At 42.5% G+C, this 23,648-nt stretch overlaps 1 protein-coding gene across 6 annotated transcripts in view; it reads left to right on the top strand.

Moving 5' to 3' along the window:
* Positions 1-23,123, top strand: part of DPY19L3 (dpy-19 like C-mannosyltransferase 3) — a 77,521-nt gene extending 54,398 nt beyond the window's left edge. For all 6 annotated transcript variants that reach the window (XM_047078325.1, XM_047078323.1, XM_047078326.1 and 3 more), the window contains 7 exons: positions 1,221-1,343; positions 1,724-1,835; positions 2,594-2,650; positions 6,517-6,599; positions 14,959-15,091; positions 17,558-17,716; positions 19,335-23,123. In XM_047078325.1, coding sequence (XP_046934281.1) covers positions 1,221-1,343; positions 1,724-1,835; positions 2,594-2,650; positions 6,517-6,599; positions 14,959-15,091; positions 17,558-17,716; positions 19,335-19,499 — 832 coding nt within the window. In that variant the 3' untranslated portion in view covers positions 19,500-23,123. The remainder of the gene's footprint in view (positions 1-1,220; positions 1,344-1,723; positions 1,836-2,593; positions 2,651-6,516; positions 6,600-14,958; positions 15,092-17,557; positions 17,717-19,334) is intronic.
* Positions 23,124-23,648: the final 525 nt, after the last annotated feature.

The raw sequence follows: 23,648 nt of genomic DNA, 5'->3' as shown, positions 1-23,648 counted from the left end.
GATTACTACCAGTGGTGAAAATTACCTTAGAATACCAGTTTAATTTTCATATGTATCTAGGGTGGTTGACAGGATTTCTAGGGAAGAATAGTTTTCTAGTTACATGGAAGCCTCCTATGTATCCAGGTGTGTTGGATTTTATGAAGGCTAAGTGGGGCCTTTACAAGGCATTGCTTTTATCTGAAACTGATGGCACTTCCTGTTGTTTCCTTATGCCCTTGACAACACACTGGACGACATCCGAACCCACTCGTCCATCTCAGCATCTCTAAAGTGGGGACCACCAGAGATGACAGTATGTGCCTCCCCGGTGTGACCCAGTTTAGAGTACAGCAGGTCCCCCATGGAGTATTCTTGCCAAAATAAATGAACCTGACTCTAATAATTAACCTCTAGATCTAATTATAAGTTTATAAGCAGGGTGGGCATAGAGAAACGTATTAAACACCACCACAAGGAGAAAATCAGCCAAATCCAGAAGGTGGAAGTAGTTACAGGACAAATGACATTTCTTTCAGCCAATAAACAGCCTCAAAGCAGAGGATCCTTGTTTTGACTGAGAGATAACTTAAAGAGACATTGATGAAATGCAGTGTGAAAGCTTAGGGTCCTAATTCAAAGAAACCACCTGAAAAAAGCAATGGCAGCACATGGGAAATAGAATACAAAGTGGGTGTTACGTGATAAGGAATTATTGTTAATATTATGGGTGTAATTACTTTAACATGGCCATATTTGATTTAAAAAAATCACGTCAGACATCTGTAATGAGGTATTGATAGGTTAAAATGTGATCATTTGTTCATAAAGGAACTGAATTCCAAGTTTATGGACACATTTTTATTTTTTCTTATTTATGAAAACTTACAAAATACTAGCAACTCATGAAATATCTTTAAAGGTATCTTTATCTTTTTGACTCCAGAAGACTATTTTTCCTATTTTCTTATAAAGGGTTGAAGTACTCTAAATTTTTACTTACAATGAAATTTGTTAAATTTTAGTTAGTGATGCATTTTAACACTTTTAGCTTCACAAATTCAAAATTGATTAATGCTGACTCATTTTGTCTTAGAGCAATAATACATTTCTAAATATATGAAGAGATGAGCTTCTAAATACATTTGTATATATATGAAGGCGTAAATCTTTTAAAAAGATTTACCTAACTTACAGTTATGTATCCAGTTTCAATTTTGTATGTGTGCTGTTTTATTCAGTGATTCCACAAATCAACAATCCATGGGTCAAATGGGAAAGTGCACGATCATCCTGAAACCAGAAACTGCCTACAACTTAATACATACCATTCTGTTTGGATTCTTGGCATTGAGTACGATGAGGTATTTTGTCTTATCTGTTTGCTTGATTAATGTTTTTATGTGACCATTCTTTACCTGACATATTTTAGCAATGTAACTTGGAAACTGACGGGCATCTTCATTGATAATTATGGTTGCCATAAAATTTTTCTTGTTTGCTACCTTTTCCAGTACAAAATATTATTAATAACCACTTTTTTCCTAATTACCCAGATTCGTCTATTCTTACCTATATGATGGTTCTCAAAAGGCAGTGAAACTCGTAACTGATCCTTTGGCAGACGGTTCCTGCACAGCCTCAGTTAGATTTTCCTGTCCCAGACGGTGCAACTGTCTCACACCGCGGGTCTCTCCACGGCTGGCTGGCACTTGCTGACCTTTGCCTGTTTCTTTTCCTACAGAATGAAGTACCTCTGGACGTCACACATGTGTGTGTTTGCATCGTTTGGCTTATGCAGCCCTGAAATATGGGAGTTACTCCTGAAGTTGATCCATCTTTATAACCCAAAGAGGGTCAGTGCTATTATCCCTTTTAGTTTGATGACTTTCAGGATTTCTTTCCTACCAATTATTGTTGTTTTCAGTAGTTGCCCCTACATCGGTCCAATGAAACAGATACTAAAATTTGAGGCCGAAAATAGATAACTGGCACCTTATGGTTTTCTCCCGTCTAAGTACTAACCAGGCCCAACCCTGCTTAGCTTCCAAGATCAGACGAGATCGGGCGCATTCAGGCTGGCGTGGCCATAGACCTTAGGATTTTCTAAGGAGTTATTTCTAAACTAATTTTATTCTTAATTTTAGTTTTTAAATTATTTATTTTTTCCCAAACCATTGGCTAGATTTGCTTACTATACTGAACTTGGAAATACTGTAAAGCACACAAGGAAAAATTACAAATCCTCAAGAACTCCATTATCCAGTTATCACTATTATTATAATAAATTATCCTTAAAACAAATATTAATAACGGGGGATAGGAAAACACAAATATGAATAAGCATATGGTTATGGTTAATAGCCTATAGCTGCAGTTTTGAATTGTTCTCCCGTGTGAACTCACAAGGTGGCAATGGAGTAGAAGCTACAAGTATCTCATGAGTGATTGGGACCCTTACGTTGACCCAGTTGTCTGGCATATTGGAGACTCATGCTCCGTGAAATCACATTTTTGTTGCTTTAAAAAGAATGGGTCCTATGTTTACAAAACAAAACTGTAAGGCCAAAGTGTTCAAAATACCTGTGATCTAAATAATGTCTTTCTTATATAGATATGTATAATGCGATATTCAGTACCGATATTAATACTGCTGTATCTGTGCTATAAGGTAAGACTGATTTTCCTCATTGTTGCCATTAATCAGTTTAGCAGAATAATTGCTTTGACTCTGTACTCTGTATGTTACTGGCAAATAGAATGGTTTGTGGAGGTTACAGACCTCTCCTTGGCTTCTTATGAAGCCACCTGGCATTGATAGGAAAACCCATCTATTTCCCAAATAGTATTTAACAAGTAAAAACATTGTAGCAAAAACGACTACAGGTTAATTTTTCTGATTAACTTTGGTTTTGACTTACTATTCCGCTGATGCAAATTCCGAAAGATGTTTTCAGACCTATGTTGAGGTAAATTAAGTAGAAAAATAATTCCCTGTTACCTGCTTTAGAGAGAGTAAGAGATCCTAAAATGCATCTTACTTTAACCTACATATTTTATTAGATGCTTAAAATCACTTTGTAAGAGGCTGGACATATGTAAGTAAGTACAGTCCCAGGCTAGCCTCGTTATCTGTCCTTCAGTTTCAATAGGAAATAAGGAAATTCCTCATATTCTCAGTTGACTAACTTCTGAAATAGCTTTAACTGTGCTTCAGTTCTGAGAATCCTTCGTAAGAGACAGGGAGTCGCCAGTCAGACGGACGATTTGGTGACTCTTGACACATCTTTGAGATTTAGAGGCTTGAATCAGTACCCGGGCAGGGAGCCCAGACTACGCCATCCAACTGAGCTTTTACCCTCTCTTTTTAAACAATCTTACACATATTCTTAAGTTTAGATTTTTTCCTTCAAATTTGGTTTTATGTCAGAACGAACAGTAGATCTCATCGTCTACTGTGTATCGCCCCTCATTTGGGAGGGAGTCTCAAGGGAGGAGGGGGCTCAGCCACGGGGAGGATTAGCGATTGCAGCTCAGCTTTGGGTTTGGCTTATCCTTTCATGTAAGATTTTACTCAAAGCCAGAGGTTTTAGGCTAAAAATAATATGTGACAATCACACTCTTGGATGATTCTGCTGTAAATATTTCAAAAAATCATGCTCTATCATGTTCCTATCCATCAAGACATTTATTGTCATAGGCAGAGCACTGTGCTAACTCAGATACTAGAAAACCTAGAAATAGGTTATTTCTACCACCCTGCCCCTGGGAATTTTCTTGCTCTGATGTAAATAAATGAAACTTCTTTAAAACATCTGGAAAGCAAAAACGGAAGATTAAGTAGAATTTACGTTTAATAAGGAATGAGGTAACTTCCCCTCTGCACGTTGGTTCTGGGTGATAAACCCCCTCCTCCCCGAGAAGACAGAGCTCACCACGTTTCTGGTCTCACGCTAAAGATGTATGCACACGGTAGCAGTCTTTTTTCCACAGCCTCTCTGTGTGTAGGCTGAGTTCTTCCATGTCTCAGCTGTGTATTTGGAATTGTGTTCATTTTTTACAGCTATTTGAGGACTTCAGTCTCTTGTTCTTGGCAAAACTGAGGAAGGGCATTCTAGAAGAAATAAACTACGCTATATGGCATTGGGTCTCAAAGTGTGGTCCCCAGACAAGCAACATCAGCATCACCTGGGAACTTGTTAGAAATACAGATGTTTGGGTCCCACTCCAGACCAGACCTACCGAATCAGAACCTCTGGAGCGGAGTCCAGAAATGTGTTTCCCCGGCCCTCCAGGTGGCACTTACGCACAGAACAGGGCTTCCCTGCACTATTGACATTTTGGCTAGGTAATTCCTTGTCATAGGGGGCTGTCCTGTGTGTTGTAGGATGTTTAGCAACATCCCTAATTTCGACCCCCTAGATGCCAATAGCACTTCTCTCCTGTTGGGACAATCAAAAACCTCCAGACATTGCAAAACATCCCTCTGGGGGTGGGGCAAAATCCCTCTCCCCACCTCTTGTGAAAACCATTACTATAGAAAAACCAGTGAGAGCACCAAAAAAGCCATCATTTCCAGGAAGTCTATGTTGATATTCTTTGAGTGAGAGAGTTAGTAACTTGGAAGAATCCTTCCAAAGACTTGCCTAGAATCAGCGTAGCCCTTCTCAGTATCGGACTTCAGGAGAAATCTTCATGCGTCCAGCTTCCACGGTACAAAACCGTTGCGATATTCCAACCTCTCCACATTTAAAATCACAAAGAAAATAAAGGTGTTATGTATATTAAGAATTACCCCGAAACTGAATCTGTTTTCCAGCTACTGAACAGATTTACTGATAAGTAAAATGAACTCCTCTACTTCAAAGCCTCATTTGAGTTTCACAGAACAATTGTAATGAGGATTTCAGATTTTCTTGTCCATAGTAGCAATTTTGCTATATGTCTCTTTAGGACAATCCTATTTAAAAGGGAAAAGCATGCACTTCACCCTAAAATCAGGAGTTATTACGCTCACGTTGATTAATTTATTTGCATCGCTGCATTCTCACAGTATTGCTAGTCATTTAGAAACAGCGTTTAGTTAATTCGACACTTTCACACTGTTTAAGAAGTCTGCCACAAGACAGTGTTACTAGATTTTAACATTTTCAGAATTAACAACAGCAACTTTCAAGCTAGAAAAATATCTACTATCCATTGAATTGATAGATTTTAAAATATGTTTTATACCCACATAATTTGGACCTATCATTAAAAAGTTGGTATTCTATTGATTATCCAAATTAATAGGGATAATTGAAATATTACAAAGGTATCATTGAATCACTATGATTACATCTCTTCTAAAACTTTCAGACAGTAGTGCTGTCTTGGTTTTCCCTCACCAACAGTTTTCCGGGTTCACCCACCCACAACACTAGATGAGAATGAGCAGTAAAAATGGCCAAAGATGAGATGATAAGAAAGTGACAGGGCTGAAAACACAGCCTCCAAGTAGTCAGGTTTCACTCGGGTTCTAGTTAGCGGTTCCTAAATAAAATTCCTGTATTTTCAAAATTAACGAAGCACGGGCACTTTGCCATTGGCCTTCTTCCAACATGGGAGTTCTGCTTTTGACCTTAGGACGTATGTAGATTATCGAGGCTTCTTAGCCGATTATCATTCGATACAGCAGTGAACATTTAATTAATTGTTGGATTAAATAGGGAATTGTGGTAGAAAAGCAGTAAGCTCAGAGTGTGATGTTCGCACTCTGCTTCCCCTTCACTACCTTGAGTTGAGTAGGAGGCACCAGTGGCATAAAATGTTCCTGATTTCCTGGAGAGTCCTACTTTCAAATATTCTTCTCTCCCATTGTACCTGTAATTATATTAAAATATGCCAGGCTATCCTGGATTTGGATTTGGAGTCAGGTTTCAGGCCATAGCTCTGCCAGTCCGTGAGCTGGTCAAGTCAGGCTACCTCTCCAGCCAGCGTCTCCACACCAACAAAATGAACCGTGAACAGCAGTAGGGATGGTGCCCTCTTGCGTCCACTTCCTCCCTGGGTAACCGTGGGGATGAGAGGAGATTCTGTCCCAGAGCGTTTCTGCAGCTCTGATGTGGCGCTGTCTTGTAAGGGCACATTCCGCATCGAAGGGTAGATTGCATGATGGAAGATCTATTTTTCTAACATACTGGGAACCTTCTCGCGGTTGCCATTTCCTGTCCTATCCAAATGAATGTTTCACTAGATACTAACACCACATACAACAGGTTTTTTATTAGAGTAAAATAAAAGCTCATTGTAAAAAGTTGACAACCCCTCTAGCCCTGATTAGCTTTGGCTCAGAATAACTCGGGGAACCTTTTTCGGACTTTGGTTGGCTTCTGCTAGGAGGGTCCACTGCCGCGGTGAAGTCGTTCAGATGCTGCGGTTGCGTGTTTATTTAGTTCACAGGCTATATGCCGTTTGTCCCCTTTCGTTTTAATCTTAGTGACAGTTGTGGGTGTGGGGGTGGATTTTGTTTTTGTTTTGTTTTGTTTTTAATTTCAGTTCTGGCCAGGAATGATGGATGAACTCTCCGAGTTGAGAGAATTCTATGATCCAGATACAGTGGAGCTGATGAACTGGATTAAGTAAGAGGATTTTTTTTTAACCTTTAAAATTTAAAGTGCCTTTTAAGAGTCACCATAGACCTCATTTGGTGTTTTCTTTTTTTCTGAAATCTAACTGTGAAGATACATTCATTTCCGAGTTTTTCTTTAAAGCTCTATATTTGGAAATAATTTCTCCCCATTCAAGAAATATTCTCTCCAACCACAAACTCCGGAAGAAGGGAAAATACCTGTAAGGAGAGGAAGTCAGAGCTGGAGGATGCTCCCCAGGCCACTGGCAGCAGTGGAAAGGAAGCTTCGTAGTCTAGGCCAATTTTACCTTTAGCGTGTCTTCCATTTTGGTACCATTCAGATTTTCTGTTACTGCTGACACATGAAAGTATTCTTTCCTTGTTAGTCATTGAAAAGTTATACCGTAAACGACGGAGTCCTACTAGCTGCGTGCACATTTGATTTCAACGAAGCACACTGCCCGAGCCCAGGCCTAAAGAAAACTAAAAATCCAGACTCTTTCTCTCTTGAACATCGTCCCGTTTAGCATTCTCTTGGTGCCTACTGTTGCCTGCGTTCTGTTGCTTTGCCCCAGCACTCAGTGTCAGCGTGAAAGTCATGTGTTCGAAAGCTTTGTTAATGGAACCTGCCTCCCACCGGAAATAAACTTTGTTACCCAGAGCAGCATTCCTGTGCCCTGTAGTACTGCATTTCCCTACTTTGTAACCAAAAAGCAGCAGTGTGATTATTCACATGTAAATAGACGTCGCAAATCTTGTGTGACATATTCTGAAGGCATCGGCGGTATCGTCTCCATCACTTAGGGTTTTAGTAGCCATATTGGCACTTGCTCATGACTAATGTTTACTAACCAGTACAGTTTAGCACCGCTTGTGTATTAAGAGATGGTAAACGTTTGATAGCTTCGGTCTCTTGAGTGCAATACATGGATTTTATAGAGATTTATGTCTAAAATATATATGTGGCTTTGGTCCCAATGTCGGACTGGCTTTGACTAGATGCAGTGAGTATAATTTTTCATGTACTTCCAGTGCTGAGATTAGTAAGCAGTGCTTTGTCTTTATTTATTTATTTAACTTTAAATCACGGCAGACGATTATAGAGTAAATAATTCCTTCCGTATTTATTGTGTATGGGAAAAGAGGGTTATTCGTGTAAAGAAAAGCTAATTACTTTTGCATTAACTATAGTCACCCGGAAATTTATGGCACGTACCTGTGAAGGTGAGGCTGGTGGTGTTCTGGTTTCAAAGTCACACTATTGATCGGAAGAGCGCAGGGCGCCCCCTCCTGGTAGAGCCCTGAAGCTGGCGGGCCTGCCTCGGTCATTCCTGTGAGCAGCCCGCCTCCGCTCCCCGGTCCCTGGGGAATGAATGGAGCCTCGGTAAGAACGTGTCCTGGCGGAGGCCAGGCGGTCCGTGGCAGTGTCAGGCTACTGCGCTTACTACAGTGCCTGTGTCTCCGTGCTTGTCCTCAGGCAAGATTACTTACAGTGACATTTCTGGTTCTGAGAGATGGCAGATGAGAGGCTATATTCCGAGCGCAAAGAAGACAGTCTGTTAGTCTGTTACTTCTCTCCTTTGCGAAAGCGATCTTTGTTCCTTACTTTATCATCCTCTTACTAACATGGTCCTCTCCCTGTATGGAAGCACGTTCTTTCTACTTTTTAAAAAAATCCTCAGCAACTGGAAAGCTTTGTGTTGTTCCAAAATATTGGCCCCATTATGATCTAATCTTGCTCGTTTTCCCTTAAAATTCTTCAAATCTTAATTATTGTTTTTGTAAAAATAGCTGCTGGGCATGTTTGTGAAATAAGCTTAAGTGATGATGAATATATGCCAAAATTGGGTCTAGTTAGACGCAAAATGTATTTGTTTAAATCACCATTGAAATCAGCCCTGGTCTGTAGCCTTCGGTTCCAAACACAAGGGAAAACACACTTCATATTCTTTGAACTCGCCTTGATTTCTTCTGTTTCTGAAACGTAACATATGACCTTCCGCTTCCATTTTACTACTCTGATGAGTCACCTGTGCCCGGGATACTAGCAGGTCTGAGCTGTGCTGGAAGCAGGCTGTGGCCGAAGGATGGCATGGACTGTACCTGGGAGTCGGTCTGAAGTTGTCTGAGGGCAGCCGGCAGAGCTCTGGCGGGGACTCGGCCCCCTTCTTCCCACGTCGTCTGCTGCTGTTCTCGGACAGCCGGCACAGTGGCGCCATGTCTGTCTTTCGTCAGGGAGGTCATGGCAGCGTGTACGGGGCGGGATGTAGCTTCCGTCACAGGACGGCTGCGGGACGAATCGGGATGAGAAGCCGTGACCTACAGGAACTCTCGGGGACACCTCAAGTGACCCTCCGTGATGGCACAGGGCCCCTCCTCTGTGAAGTGTTCAGAAGAAGCCTACCCAGCACGTCCCGGTCTCTGTTCTGTATAGTTGATGCTGGGGCAAACCGCACGCCTGCCTTATGCATCACCGTTGTGCTCCGGGACACTGGGCCTCCGTTTGGAGATCAGGGCTGGCCGAGTATTCACTTGGGCTTCTCGGGCTTGGAGGATGAATCGAAGGATTCCATCACCTCAGCAGGAGTTAGTTATTTCCTCCTCTTCTGGAGGGCTCGGTTATGACCCTTTATTGGCCAACCAGACAGCCTCCGGGGAAGATAAAGGGCATGGCTTTAGGACACCACATATTAATAGGAGAGGGGCCGTTCTGAAGGGATTCGGTTTCTGAGAGACTGTTTAACACTTTAATGCGTAAAGTTATATCTGAACTTGTACTTACTGATAGGATTTAACAGATACTTATTGAGCACCAACGACACATAGGACATCACGTGGCCGCCCACTCTCACCACCTCTCCGCTAGAGTTGAGTCTCTTCTCAGCACTGCTGTCTTCATGCCTTTTTTCCATATTCTTACTGTTGACTCCAGTTTAAGGTTTTAAGAGCCTTACCAGGTTTCAACTGAAAACTTTTTTATATTAGTAATAGAAATGTCCTATCTTTAGTTCCTTCGAGATTTCACTGTAAGTAGAAAACCAGTAGAACTTTGAGAGTCGATCCCTCGTTAATCAGCGAGGACATTGTGTTGAAGTCAGCCCCAGAATCTTCCCTGGGAGAACCAGGAGGCCGCTTATACCCCGATCCTTCCTCGGGCCGGCCTGTGTGCTCCCCTGGCCGCCTGCCCTCCGCACGGCGCTCACTGCCGCATGCTCGCTTCCCAGCAGATTGAGGGTCTCCCAAACGCAGAGATTAAAAACACGATTGATTGATTGATTGATTGATTGATTTTAGTCTCTGGCAGCTCTTTCAGCAAGACCCAGGTGGTACTTGCTGTGCCGTGTGTGTGACTAGGAAGCACTTTTACTTCCACGAGGCCAAACGCCACGGCAGTGGTGCTTCAGACCTCGTTCCTTTGTGACCCGTAAGTGTTTCATTCTTGTTCCTGAAATTCTTCTTTGACGTTGTGCAATGAAGACACTCCCGCAGATTTGAATATTCTGAGATGTGACATTTTAACCACGGGGCTTTAGAAGATTTTTCACTAACGGTAGTCCCTTTTCAGTGATGAAGCCTGCATGTGCAATATATTCTCAATGGGACTGAGAAAATGGACCACACTTCCTTAGCATTTTATCAAAGCAGAAAGAATTACTGTGTATCTTAAGTATGATGAAGGTTAAGTTGAGACCTTAAATGCCTATAAGCCTCTTTTATATTTAATGAATCATTTTGTGGTATTTGCATAATTCTATAAATTTTTGAGGGGTAGATAAAGCAAATGTTCGCACATTATATTATAATGCTCAGTTTACCCATTAGTTCAACAGTAATTAACTTGTTGAAGCTTAGAGCTTCAAAAGTAAATGAGATTATTTGTTCAAAATGCCATCAGGTCTTCCTGGAATGACATTTAAATTATGTAATGTAAATCCGTTTGACCTGTGAGTCCTTGTCATTATTTAGTGACATTTCTTGCAGAATAAATTGTTTGCAGGTTGGGCAGCCCGCTATAGAGCTTGGCAGAGGGCTATAAAAACAAATTATCCTTTCATTTTATACATCATTTGTTCAAACATTGGTAAAAATTGCTTTGTTTTTCTATAATAGAGAAGTGTCATTCAATGGTTAAAAGCACATTAGCTGTTTTAGACACAGACCACAGACTGTGTCAGCAGAAGTATCTGTGAAGGCAGAATACCCAGCATTACACCTGTCATACTGCATATTTTAAGTTAAGGACAAAAAAATGCCTTTTCCCTTTGCCTGCTGAGTTCACCACAGAAAATATAAACCACGGTGAAGCTAGCTAGGTTTTTAAAGTTCAGAAAACGTGTGATTGCTTTTCCTTTTGTTCCACTTTGCTTGTTTGTTTTGCTTTGCATTGGCTTTATGGGTAAACTTGAATCTTTAAAATGTGAAATGTCCCAGGTTTGCAATGGGGCTAGCTTATGAAACCAAGTCACTAGAAGAAAGCGAATAAACATCGTCTCTGCTATGCTCAGAAGTCCCTGGTTTTCAAGGAAGTATTACTTCTAGTTTATTTTATAGGCGTTGGGGTACTTGTATTTGCTGCTTTAAAGTAAAACCAAGGGGGTGCCTGGGTGGCTCAGTCGGTTGAGCGTCCAACTTCAGCTCAGGTAGTGATCTTGCAGTTTGTGAGTTTGAGCCCCGCGTCAGGGTCTGTGCTGATGGCTCAGAGCTTAGAGCTTGCTTCAGATTCTGTCTCCCCTTCTCTTTGCCCCTCCCATGTTCATGCTCTGTCTCTCTCTGTTTCTCAATAATAAACAAATTTTTAAAGTTTAAAAAAAATAAAGTAAAACCAAGGAAAGACTGCTAACAGGCCACAGGATTGTTGTGCCAGCGGCTGAGACAGATACCTTTACTTTTCAACTTTCTGACTCTTTGCTAATGAGGCCAAACATTAAAACACATCACAGAAGGGGCGCCTGGGTGGCTCAGTCAGTTAAGCATCCAACTTCGGCTCAGGTCACGATCTCGTGGTTCGTGAGTTCAAGCCCTGCGTCAGGCTCTGTGCTGACATCTCAGAGCCTGGAGCCTGTTTCCGATTCTGTGTCTCCCTCTCTCTCTCTGACCCTCCCCCGTTCATGCTCTCTCTCTGTCTCAAAAATAAATAAACGTTTAAAAAAAAACACACATCACAGAAGAATGTGGTTTAGTTCATTTTTCTCTCCGTGCCTCTGAGCAGTCCTGCGGCACGTGGCTGCACCGCTGTGGGGGCGGGGCGCTCCAGTGCTCCCTGAGCACCCAGTGGGGAGAGGCGGGATTTGCCAGGGTGAGCCAAGTCTGATGTGTTTCGTTCCCAGGATCGCTCAAGGCCCACAGAAAGCACTAGTAAATATGTGCTAGACTAATGACTGGTTTATATGGAAGTGTCTGCCTATAGTGGGAGCTGAGTCTGGCTCTATTAGCTTATTAGCTAGAAGGCTTCTCGAAGCCAGGTTACCATCATACCACGTTTGCCAGCCCAGCACACAGTAGGCCCTCAGCAATAGATTTTGACTGAATAAAGAATAGCTTTGTAGCTTCCCAGCAAGCAGTTCAGGACTTTGGACATTTTAAACCTTTGAGAACTATGTAATTCATCCAAGTAGTATGATTATAGTCTAGGAAGGGAGATGAAACCTGGGTCATTAGCCATGAATAGATAAGAGATCAGTCCTAGATCAGTCATCTGTGTCTGCCACAGTTATAAAATATATACTAGAAACAGCTCTGTGCGTCTCCCTGACGCTGGCTCCTGTTCTAATTTGAAACGGGGATGTTAAGACAGTCTTGAGATCTGGATGGATGTTATCAGCTCAGCTGCCGGATTTGTCATCTGTGTACAAAGACCAGTTGGGCACTCTTTAGGCAGTAAGACCGTGTAAACCAGGACAGCTCACCCACAGCCAGCCCTCGCCTCTGCCAGACGTGGAGACCAGACTTCATATCTTCAGTTCAGAGGCCCCAGAGACAGCCACTTTTGGGCATTATTTAATATGGGACATGATTATATTATTTATTGCGGTGGAATGGTTTAAGCCAGTTAAGAGTATACAAAAGAAAAGAAGACTGGCTTGGGAAAACGATGATACTTTTCTTTAATTAATATTTGTCCATACTTATTCTTTACAATTCTTTTTTTTTTTAAGCTTTCCATTTTTTTCTTTTTCTTTTTTTTTCAAGTTTATTTATTTATTTTGAGGGAGAGAAAGAGAGAGAGAGAATCCCAAGCAGGCTTTGTGCTGTTAGCACAGAGCCTGATGTGGGGCTTGAACTCCCAAACTGAGAGCGTGGCCTGAGCCGAAACCAAGAGTTGGACATATAACCCACTGAGCCATCCAGATGCCCTTTTTCTTTTTAAATTTTCATTTAAATCCGTATCGGTATTGGTTTCAGTATTGCTATTGGTTTCAGGAGTAGAATTCAGTGATTCATCACTCACAACACCCAGTGCTCACCACAAGTGCCCTCCTTGATGTCCATCACCCATCTAGCCCGTCCCCCAGCCACCTCCCTCGGTTTGTTCTCGAGCACCCCTCGGTTTGTTCCCCATTGTTAGGAGTCTCTTGTGGTGTGTTTCCATTAGAGACTCTTTTGCAAGTCTGGCGCCCGGTGATGAGGGTGGCTCAGGGTAGGCGGCCCAGACTAAGAGCTTAGTAAGTGTCAGTTGAATTAAACTAAATATTTGTAGAATCTCCTGCTAAGGAATGCTACACCTTCACAAGTTGTCATTGAAACCCACCTGTCCCACCCACCACATGGGACAGAAGTCAAGAGTTCCCTGTAAATTGCCAGCTCAAGGGGACGGGGCAAACATTCGTTTGTTCTTGCACTCTTGGGTCTGCTTGTTGGAACGATGACCACCCACCCAGCAGTCAGGCTCACAGAAAACCTGGTTCTGTGCTAGTCCACACTCTAGCCTCTGGCGTCCATAAGGTAGGACACAGGTCACACGTCGTTCCTGTTGCCCATCGTCCTTCTGTCCATGTCTTGTCACTTGAGAAAGCCCATTGAAATCCAAGTGAGAGGGTCATTGGTAGAAAATCTGAGTTCTTCAAGTAAGTTGTGAGCGTTACAACTTGAACTGTAGGATGTACCGTAAGGCCTTTGTCAGATGGCGTTCACACTCTGGTCTTAGCATTGCACTGAAGGAAATAGAACATCTGCATGTGATGCAGGAATATGATGGCGGCTTCTCTTAGAAACTTAGCACCAGGGTAAGTTTCTGCCCTGATCTCCCAAAACGCAAGGAGAACAGCCTGCTCTTTCTCTAGAGTATTTCGAGTTTTAATATTCAGTGAGACTTCTTCTCGAAATTATCTGCGTCCTTTACCTCCCCCTGGCAAGCCCAGGCTGCTCTTTTCTTAGCACAGGCAGGGCTCGCGGGGCCCCCAGTGGCCCCCGCAGGAAGCAGCGTGCTGAGCAGTCTGCACAAAGGCGCTCGGGGTCGTCCCGGGGAACTGACACCTTGTTGATTTGCAAGGCACTCCAAAAAATGGAAGGGAATTAAAATCAACCACTAAGATTCTTTTCTTTCAGGGGGAGAAGGAAAAATGAGTTCACTGGAATCAGGGACTCTTTCCTTGATCCTCTGTCAGTGTCCGTCACACCCCACAGGGAGGCAGGGAATCGCAGCTTGGTGGCACTTAGCCACCACTTAATGATACGAGAGTGCCCGTATTCCTCCAGATTTTTCAGACTTTCATAATCAGGGCCAAGGAGAGGAGTATGGGAAATGCTTGTGTTTCCACATCAAAAACAGTGTACGTCCCCATACTGAGTAATAAATTATTTGCCTTTTCAAAATCTTCTGTGTTCTTTTGTTTCTACTGATTCTGGTTTCTTTTTTTTTTTTCTGGAAAGCTATTTATCATAATATCTGTGATCTTTTTTCTTGTTTCAAATGAAAACCGTTGGAATTGACTCGTGATTAGCTGCAGTTTCTGGCTTTATAATTTGTTTTACTCTAGGCAGCTCTTTAGTTAAGTTTAATACAGAACAGGATGACAGTCTTGTAAGTTCTTTTTTGTCAGAATCTGACCCTCTGGAGCAAGAGAGGGAGAGGATTATGGGATTTAGCCCAGAAGGCTTAGAGCCAGGAGATGCCCACATCCTAAGCCCATTCATTATAAGGGTAAACCCATCAAAACAGTAAATTAGAAGTTTCCCAACCATTGTCAAAAACAGACAGGAGAAGTTTCATGAAACAGTTTGAAGGCAAATGTCAAGCAGCCTCCTGTGTTTTTCCCAAAGTCTCAGCCCTTCCTGACGCAGCTGGGTGATTCTGGGAACATGATGTTGTTTTCTTGTTGTCTTTGAGGAAATCTTAGCAGTGGAGTTAATTCAGACTCTGAATCTTCTAGCTCCAACACCCCAAGAAAGGCCGTGTTTGCCGGGAGCATGCAGTTGCTGGCTGGAGTTAAGCTGTGCACAGGAAGGACCTTAACCAACCACCCGCACTACGAAGACAACAGCCTGAGAGAGCGGACCAAAGCGGTGAGGGCTCATGGCTTCTGGTGGGCCAGCAGTGGCTTGCTGTCGTGTGTATGTTATCAGGGGCAGTCGGACCTGAAGGCCACAGGCCTTTGTCTCCTGAGTCTGCCCTGCCCCCCACATCCATTAAAGGCAACGTATATATTCCTCTGGATTAAAATAACAAGAGAAACGGCTTGAGATGTACAGAAAAGAGCATTTAAGAACAAAACCCTCAGAGCTTTTGAATTAGGGAAAGAAAAGGAGTAGAGACACGCTAGTAACTTATTTTATGGACCATTGTGTGTGTGTGTGTGTGTGTGTGTGTGTATTAGTTGGTAATATAGCTACACAGTTCAAATTTCAAAATAAAGGGGAACTTAGTGAAAAGTCTACATCTCACCCTCTCCCAGCTACTGTCTCCCCTCACAGGAGACAAATGCTTCGTTGTGTATCTTTCCACAGGCATTTTGTGCATATACAAATGTACACACACTGTATTCACATTCTTTCCCCCTCTTTTACAAAAGAACATACTAAATCTTGGTTTCTTTGGCATTTCATATACTTCGCAGCTCGTTCCATATCAGTTATTTTTTTTAACTAGTCACTTCCTTTTTTTTTAATTTTATATTTTAGAGAGTGAGCGTGAGTGGGAGAGAGGGGCAGAGGGAGAGATAGAATCTTAAGTGCAGAACCCAGCACAGAGCTTGATCTCACGACCACGAGATCATAACCTGAGCCGAAACTGAGAGTTGGATGCTCAACTGACTGAGCCACCAGGCACCCCCCCCATATCTGTTATTGACAGCATTGTATTTTTGAATCTACAAAAATTTTGTTATGCAGACATAGCATATTTTATTTAACCATTTAGGTTGTTTCCCTGTCTTTTGTAATGATGTAAACAATGTTCCAAATGGTAAACTTGTATGCGCATCACTGTGCACAAATACAAGTGTTTGTCTGTACATCAGATTCTTAGAGATGAACTTGTGGGACAGAAAGTACGGGCATTTGTAATTGAGCTAGACAGATAGTCCTAAATTGCCCTCTGTACAGATTATACCACATACATTCCAGTCAGCAGTGCAGAGAGGTACCCCTTTCCCCCAGTCCTCTCCAGCAGTGGGCTCAAACTTTTTAATGTTTTATGTCAGTCACTTCATAATCTTAGCGGCTGAAAAGTTGCTGAAAAGTCTTGTTTTGGCAGGAGATTTAACTAGCCTAAAAGCAAATGATTTTTTACTAAGTCCCCTGTTTTTTATGAGAATCATCTGAACCTAGATTCCTACTAAAATGGGGATTTTTCAGTTGGTGCAAGTACCTGAGATCACCCCAGGTTAGCTGGAGGAAGCAGGGAGGGCACCGGCTCCACAGAACCGGAGTCCAGGCGGGAGGTGGCTGGTGCGGCTCAGACTTGGCAGAAGGTGCAGAAGGGACACGTCAGGCACACGGGGGCTCCTCCTCGCACCACCCTCTCCGATATCCAGCCCTTGTCTAGGGACTGAGTTTTGTGCTCTAACCAAACACATCCTTAAGGTCCTGGTGCCCTTCTTCAGTCATGACCTTCAAATCCTGGGAATGGCTTTGGTGTGAGGCCGCTGCTAAACTACAGCGAGGATGGCCTCTGGCTTCAAGTCACAGAAGGAGACCACCTCCTGGCATTTCACCTATGAATACAGGCACGCTGGCCCTCAGGGCCCAGTCTCTTTGGTCAGAAAGGCATCATTAGACATCAGTGTGCAGGGAAGGAGTCGGCACCCCTTTCCATCCCCCCGCCCACGTGCACATACATACACACACACACACACACACACACACACACACTGCAGTCACTTAAGGTATGTGACGCTGGTGATGAACAGGGAGGAGGCGCCTCCCACTGAACTGCCACTGGTGCTGCAGGTTGTTCGTGCTCCAGGAAGCGTGAGAGCGAAGCACGGGGTCTCCTGGTCAAGCCGGGGGCAGCCTAGCACCGAGGACCCTATGGCGGTGCTTTTCTCCAACCGCCATTGTCAGAAGCTGAGGATCCTTACAAGTAGAGATGCCCCCAAGCTGTACCGTCATGCCTGATGGACCTTTTCGTGCAAAGAACCCCTTTTTAAACGTAGAGATTGTGTCTTCTTTACTCCACTGTTTATTTACCTCAGGGAAGCATCCTTAGAACGGGCATCTACGGATACATAGCTCCCAACAATACATTCTAAATCCGTATCTAAATTGGTGTCTAAAGCCCAATGTATTCAGCACGACTCACTCTCTTCTTCCCAAAACTGAGTGATTGTGACTTGCATTCTTTTGGAAATTTCCCCCACACACCCCAGGACTGCAGATGAGTGATTGGCCTGCACGGGAAGGGGTCAGGGAGCTGGGTGTCGGATCTTAGCCATAACCCCTGTGGGACGTTACCTTATTAGATACTCGTCCGCTAACTTCCTGGCAGTTGAGTGGTATTTTTCGCTATTCCACTTTCATCTCGTTTTGCAGGTTTATCAGATCTACGCAAAGAGGTCTCCAGAGGACGTGCACACCCTCTTGAGGTCCTTCGGCGCTGACTATGTCATCCTGGAAGACAGCATCTGCTACGAGCGAAGACACCAGCGGGGCTGCCGGCTGCGGGACCTGCTGGACATCGCCAATGGGCACGTAAGCGTGTCCCCTCGCCCCATGCGGGGCTCCTGGAGTGGTGGGGGGGGGTCCAGTCTCACTCTCTGTACGTTAGAGAATGATGTCGGGAATCAGTTCACCATCTTCACAGCATCCCACACAATTCCCGGCTCTGGCACATCAGTGACAGCTGTGCGGGCCGGGCAAGGGGACAGATGGGGGGTTCAGACCCCAACTTCACATTAAATAGAACAACTCTGTCTTTAGCTGATTTGTATCATGAGGCTATGTATAAAACTCATTTTTAAAGGTTTTGCCGTTAAAAGCAGAACCTCAGCCTCTTAACACCACTGCCCCAGAGCATTGTTTTGGCTGGCACGTGAGTATGACCGTGACAGCAGGGCCCCCATCTCCCCTTCCAGGCACCACTCCCACCAGCGTCCCCTTTGCCTACTGGCACCATGCCACCAAGATGGCTTTCTGCGGCCAAGTCTTCCAGAGCAGAAGAACAAGCTATTGCTCCCTCCAGCCTTCTGAGAAAAATGTTCTCGGACCTATGCCAGGCCTCAGATTAGCACAAGCAGAAGCTTTTCACCCTGTAGAGGTGCTGTAATTATTTGGTATAAAAGCTGATAGATATTTAAGAAACAAGTAGGGGGAGAAAAACTTGACTGTGCAGATTTTGAGATTAAGGACACTTAAGTCTCCTCTCAGCAAATCTCAAGTCTGTGGTATTATTGACTATTCTCCCCATGCTGTACAGTCGGGCCTCAGAACTCATTCACCTTGTAACTGCAGGTTTGTTCCTTTAAGGAACATGGATTTTTTTTTTTAATTTTTTTTTAAACGTTTATTTATTTTTGAGACAGAGAGAGAGTATGAACAGGGGAGGGGCAGAGAGAGAGGGAGACACAGAATCTGAAACAGGCTCCAGGCTCTGAGCTGTCAGCACAGAGCCCAACGCGGGGCTCGAACTCACGGCCCGTGAGATCATGACCTGAGCTGAAGTCGGACGCTTAACCGACCAAGCCACCCAGGCGCCCCAGAACATGGATGTTTTAATTAACTTGATGGTGGTGATCATTTGACCATGTCCATGTGTATCAGATCGTCATAAATATATACAGTTTTGTCTGTCAGCTATGCCTCGGTAAAGCTTGGCGGGGGGTGGCGGGGACAAACATGAGCTTCAGATTTTTGCTGGAGGAAAGTAACTGTCCCTAACCATCTTGAATTCACAGGAGGTAAAGACCAAAGACGCGCATTTAAATCTTAATTTGTGTGTAACTTTTTCTAACGAGGCCACCTACTGAGTTGGAGGATTTCCTCTGGTCATAGTCATTCTTCTCAGTATTTTATTCTTGTGAGAGCCACAGCGTGTTACATTCCTAAGAACAAGGGGACCCAAGTTCTGCTTCTGGCTTTGCCATTAGAGGGGATGATCGAGTGGCAGAACTCCCCTCTCCAGCTGTGGTTTACACCTCCGCAGGGGAAAGAGGTGGGCCAGATCGTCTTTAAGCAGCCACTGACATTGAAATTGGACGATTTACGCTCACCTAACGTACCAGTCTCAGAGGAGCCCGTCACCTGTTCCTTCTTCTCTTGTAAATGTAATTATTTTTTTCCCAAATTGTATTCGGTTTTGTTTTGGCTTTAGATGATGGATGGCCCAGGAGAGAACGATCCTGATTTGAAACTCGCAGGCCACCCTCGCTTCTGCGAAGAGATAAAGAGAAACCTGCCGCCCTACACGGCATACTTCACCAGAGTGTTCCAGAACAAAACGTTCCATGTTTACAAGCTCTCTAGAAACAACAAGTAGCCGAGCTCTTTGGCCAGTCTCTATTTTTGATACGTGAAACTCCATCCTAATGAAACTCAACAGGTAACATTTCATCTGTCGTTAGGTAGCCTGTACCACAAAGCTGTGATATAAGTAAGTTGTAGGGATGTTTACACAAGCGTTACCGTCCTGGGAAGTATCTCACACAAGCTTCAGTCTTTTTTATCTTGTTTCATTAATGTTCTGTAGCCTAAACATTCTCCACTTTCTAAGAGTGGTCTGGAAATTTTGCTGGTGGGGGAGAACAGGAAGTGTTCCACGGGAGCCTGGACAGACACCCCTCTTGTTGGAAATCAAGAGGCTCTTCAGGATTTGGCTGAGCTGATTGACTTCAGACAGCTACGGTTGAATTGAATCAAGGGGATGCATAACGCAATTCTTTAATGTTGTTTCCCTAGCAAAGAACACCTGGTGGTTTTTTAAAAGCCCTTGATCGCCCTGTTTCACCTAAAAACTTTTATAATGTTTTCCGACTGTCATGCTTTTAATATTTTTTTTTAAATCACGTTAAGTCTTTGTATATATACCTAAAACCTTGTGTTGTGCCGTGTCTGAAATGTAATGTTTCGCACTTCAGCGTATGCATCCTGTCTGTGTGTGTCTGTCTGTGTCTGTCTGCGCATGTGGGTGCATGTTTTAATGCCGGATACAGAAAAGTGTGGCAAATTCCTTATTGTAAGTCCTTAAAGGAGCAAAAATGTTACGTAGCCAAGCAGAATTTGTTACTGTTTAGTGTTATTTTAAAACCTATTGATACTACTTAACCTATCCTGCAAGTAAGAAAATTTTTCTTCATTTCTTACTCATTTAAATTTACTGGGTTTGCAAAATTTTGTAAACTTTTTGTTTTTAGCCTTTGTATTTTTTACAGCCTAGAACCTTGCAAAGTCTGAATATTTTTAAAAGGTTATATCTTAACTAATTCACTAATACAATATTTTTGGCAGAGAGCATTTTCATACCAAATTTGATTTGTGGTCTCCAATCTTGCTGTGAGGGCCCAGGTAGTGTGATTCTTTTTCTTACTCAAAGGTAACCAAGTGCCTCTAAGTCATGCTTATTTGTAAACAACAAAGAGATTATGTATACCTGTTCAAAAATTTTTTGATAATTGCTTTTATAATTAATTTCTAATGATGGGGACATGTAAAAGTTGCTGATAAAAGCATATTGCGTGTTTAATTAAATCAAGATGGCTAATGAAATTAACTTTCTCCCCTGTACTTGCCAGTTGGAAATGATTTAAAGGTTTCTCCTTGCAGTTGTATTGAAGTAAATTACCCTCGGCATCAAGATAGATCTATCGCATGTTTAAATGATGTTCTATTCAGTTACTATTATTAAACAGTATTCAAAAAGAAATTTTACACTGTCATGTTGGACTCAAGGATACTCAGCTTTTTTAATCAAAACTTATTTAAATAAAAAAAAAATGACACTGGCTGGGTTACTAAATTATGCAGCTGAAACTCCTGAATTATGTCTTTCCTGTATCCCTTAATAAGGTTGGAGACCACTGCAGTTTAGGATAATACAATAATAAAACACTTTAATCAGTACTAAAACTTTAATTAAGCCAGTAATGATGCATGCCCGGTGTGGCTGACAGCATGGGTCAGTACATCCTTCAGCGAGTGCCTTACTCTTAATTGAAACGAAGCACATGTAAGGTACATGTTAGACTATGTAGTTTTGTTTTTAAAGTCCTCTGTTACCTTCCAGATATGTTTCAGTTTTATTTTAAATGTTTCTATATGCATTCATCTAAGCATTTGGGTATGTGCAGTTTCAGTATAAGAAACATGTACTTCAATTTTTATGCTTCTCCTCACCGCCGTGATGGCACACAGTAATCTTTTTCTCACAGTCTACGTGCCATTGTTGCCAAAACATAGCGCTCAGTCTTCTGTGAAAAAAATAAAGTGCCAAAAAAAAAAGAAAAGGTCTTGCAAGACAGAATCCATACATATGCTCTTTCCAAGACACTGTGACCTTGTAGAGTTGACATTTTTATGTCCTGATGACCAAATCTGCCAACAAATCATGTTAAATCTTCTTAATGCTCATCAGTTGTCTCTTTTATGACCTTCTCGTTGGAGTCCACGGGAGGAAAGAGGAAAAGTGACTGACTCCTGGCTCTCTACCAGGCCAAAGCACGTCACCTGGGGCCGTCCTCGCTCCCCGCCATGCAGATCTCAGTGGCTCTGTTAATATTTGGTAATAGCCTCATACTGTGGCTGGTTTTCATGGGTAGAATAACCACTTGATCTTGCTTCGGAGTTAGCATTCGGAAGAACGTCTACGTACAATAAGTGCTCTTAATCATCCTCTACTTAACGTGACTCACCGGACTCCCCGACGGACTCCATCCCTCCTGTAAGCTGACTGCCCAGGCTGCTGCCCAGTGTCTGCCCACGGCATGTGCTCCGTCCCGTGAGCTCTGTGCCCGTACGCAGCTTCTCTGCAAGTTCTACTTCCTACTGTGAGTACACAGTTCAACACAAACCTAGGAGATACGGGTGTGGAAAAGAAAGGGTTATTTCTGTGAAATTTAACTTGAATGCTTTGGTAAGATTTGATAAAGGTTGAGTTGCTAGTCAAAATTGCTTTTAAATACATTAGGCGTGGTTGGAAAAATTATAAAATATTGGGAAAACGTAAAATTCAGGGACATTTCTAAGCTTAGATTGCTTTATCGATTTAAGTACTTATTCCACCTTTAAAAATATCTAGACTGATCAGAAGGTGTTAAAATGTACCCAAATCATATTATTGGTGTGATTTATTCAAGAATAGAACTGCAGTCATTGAACCCCTATTGCAAAGGAAAGGCCTTGGCTTCCCAGCAGAAGGTTAGTAAATGAGTGGACAATTACACATTTAAAATGATGATTCCCTGCATAAATCTACTTATTTCATTAAATGACTGATCCTGATCACAGTGGCTAACAGAGATTCTACTATAGTTGAAAGGTTACAGTCACTTTTATTACAGACTTAAAAAATAGGGATTAATTTCAGATATATTAGCCAGAAGCATAATTAGGTGTTTATTGTCCACTTAAAGATGATTTTCTTGAACTTTGTGAGGTCAACCAGATGTGCGTGTGTGCGTGTGTGTGCGTGTTTGGGGCAGGTGCCGCCAGATGGCAAAGACATGCGTAATATTTCATCCAGTCTGCATCTTTACTTCATGATTAACTAAAAATGTTTATTCTGATTCCGTATGAACTTAGTTTAAGATGTACCAGTTTTAGCTCATCTTTGGCCAAAACCTCCCTGAGTTAACATAGAAATATTCCATTTTTTTAAATTTCATTCAAACCTTGGGATTGTTAGGAAGATATTATTAAAATGTTCTCAGATCACGTATGTTGGTTAGTATTCTCCCAAAGGCTTTGTATATGACAACCTTTTGGCCTAGAAGAGAGTGCTGATCTGCTGATGGAAAAAAGCTTTTAAGATGAGAGTGGCTTGCTGTGTTGTGGCAATTGATTTTCTGTATTTAACATCCTAAGGGTAAAATCTTACAAAGAGCCTTTATAATTTGTTGTACTGAGTTGTACGGAGATTATATACTAAATAAAGCTCTTTTAAAATACACAAGATGAGTGTTTTTCCTTTTTTTGAAGGTCAGAAACCAAGGAACCAGCTTATTGAAGTGTATTAAATATATGCTAAATGGAGTCTAGTCACTGGAGGGATGTGGCGAGGTCTTGACTGGACTTGCTAACGTGGAAGGAGTTTATTTTTTCATGGAATTTGGTTTCATAGCTGCTTACTTGTTTTACTTGAACCTCAGGGTTATAGTTTAGATTTCTAAAGAGAAGGCTGCGTCAGCAGAATTTATCCTCAAAGAGATAAATGCTGTTTGTTTTCATTTTTGAATCACGTGTACTTCTTGATTAAATTGTCAATCTTTAGTAATTCGGGAAGATTGGTGGTAGTCCATTTTGGTCAGAGTTTATAGATAACAAATGTGCTTGACTGTTACATTGTCCAGAGCAGATACTGAAATTCCAAACAGAAATAGGCCAGTACACTTCCGAATAGAAGAAACTGTCCGTGGGGCCTCAAATACTCTGTGCTGACTCTTAGAAAGCTCTTAAGCTCTTAAGCTATTGAGTA

This window comes from Lynx rufus, unplaced genomic scaffold, assembly GCF_022079265.1.
Source record: "Lynx rufus isolate CCGP_SWC_20201006 ecotype Redwood Valley unplaced genomic scaffold, mLynRuf1.p SCAF_16, whole genome shotgun sequence".
NCBI lineage: Eukaryota > Metazoa > Chordata > Mammalia > Carnivora > Felidae > Lynx > Lynx rufus.
This window is presented reverse-complemented; position numbering and strand designations above follow the sequence as displayed.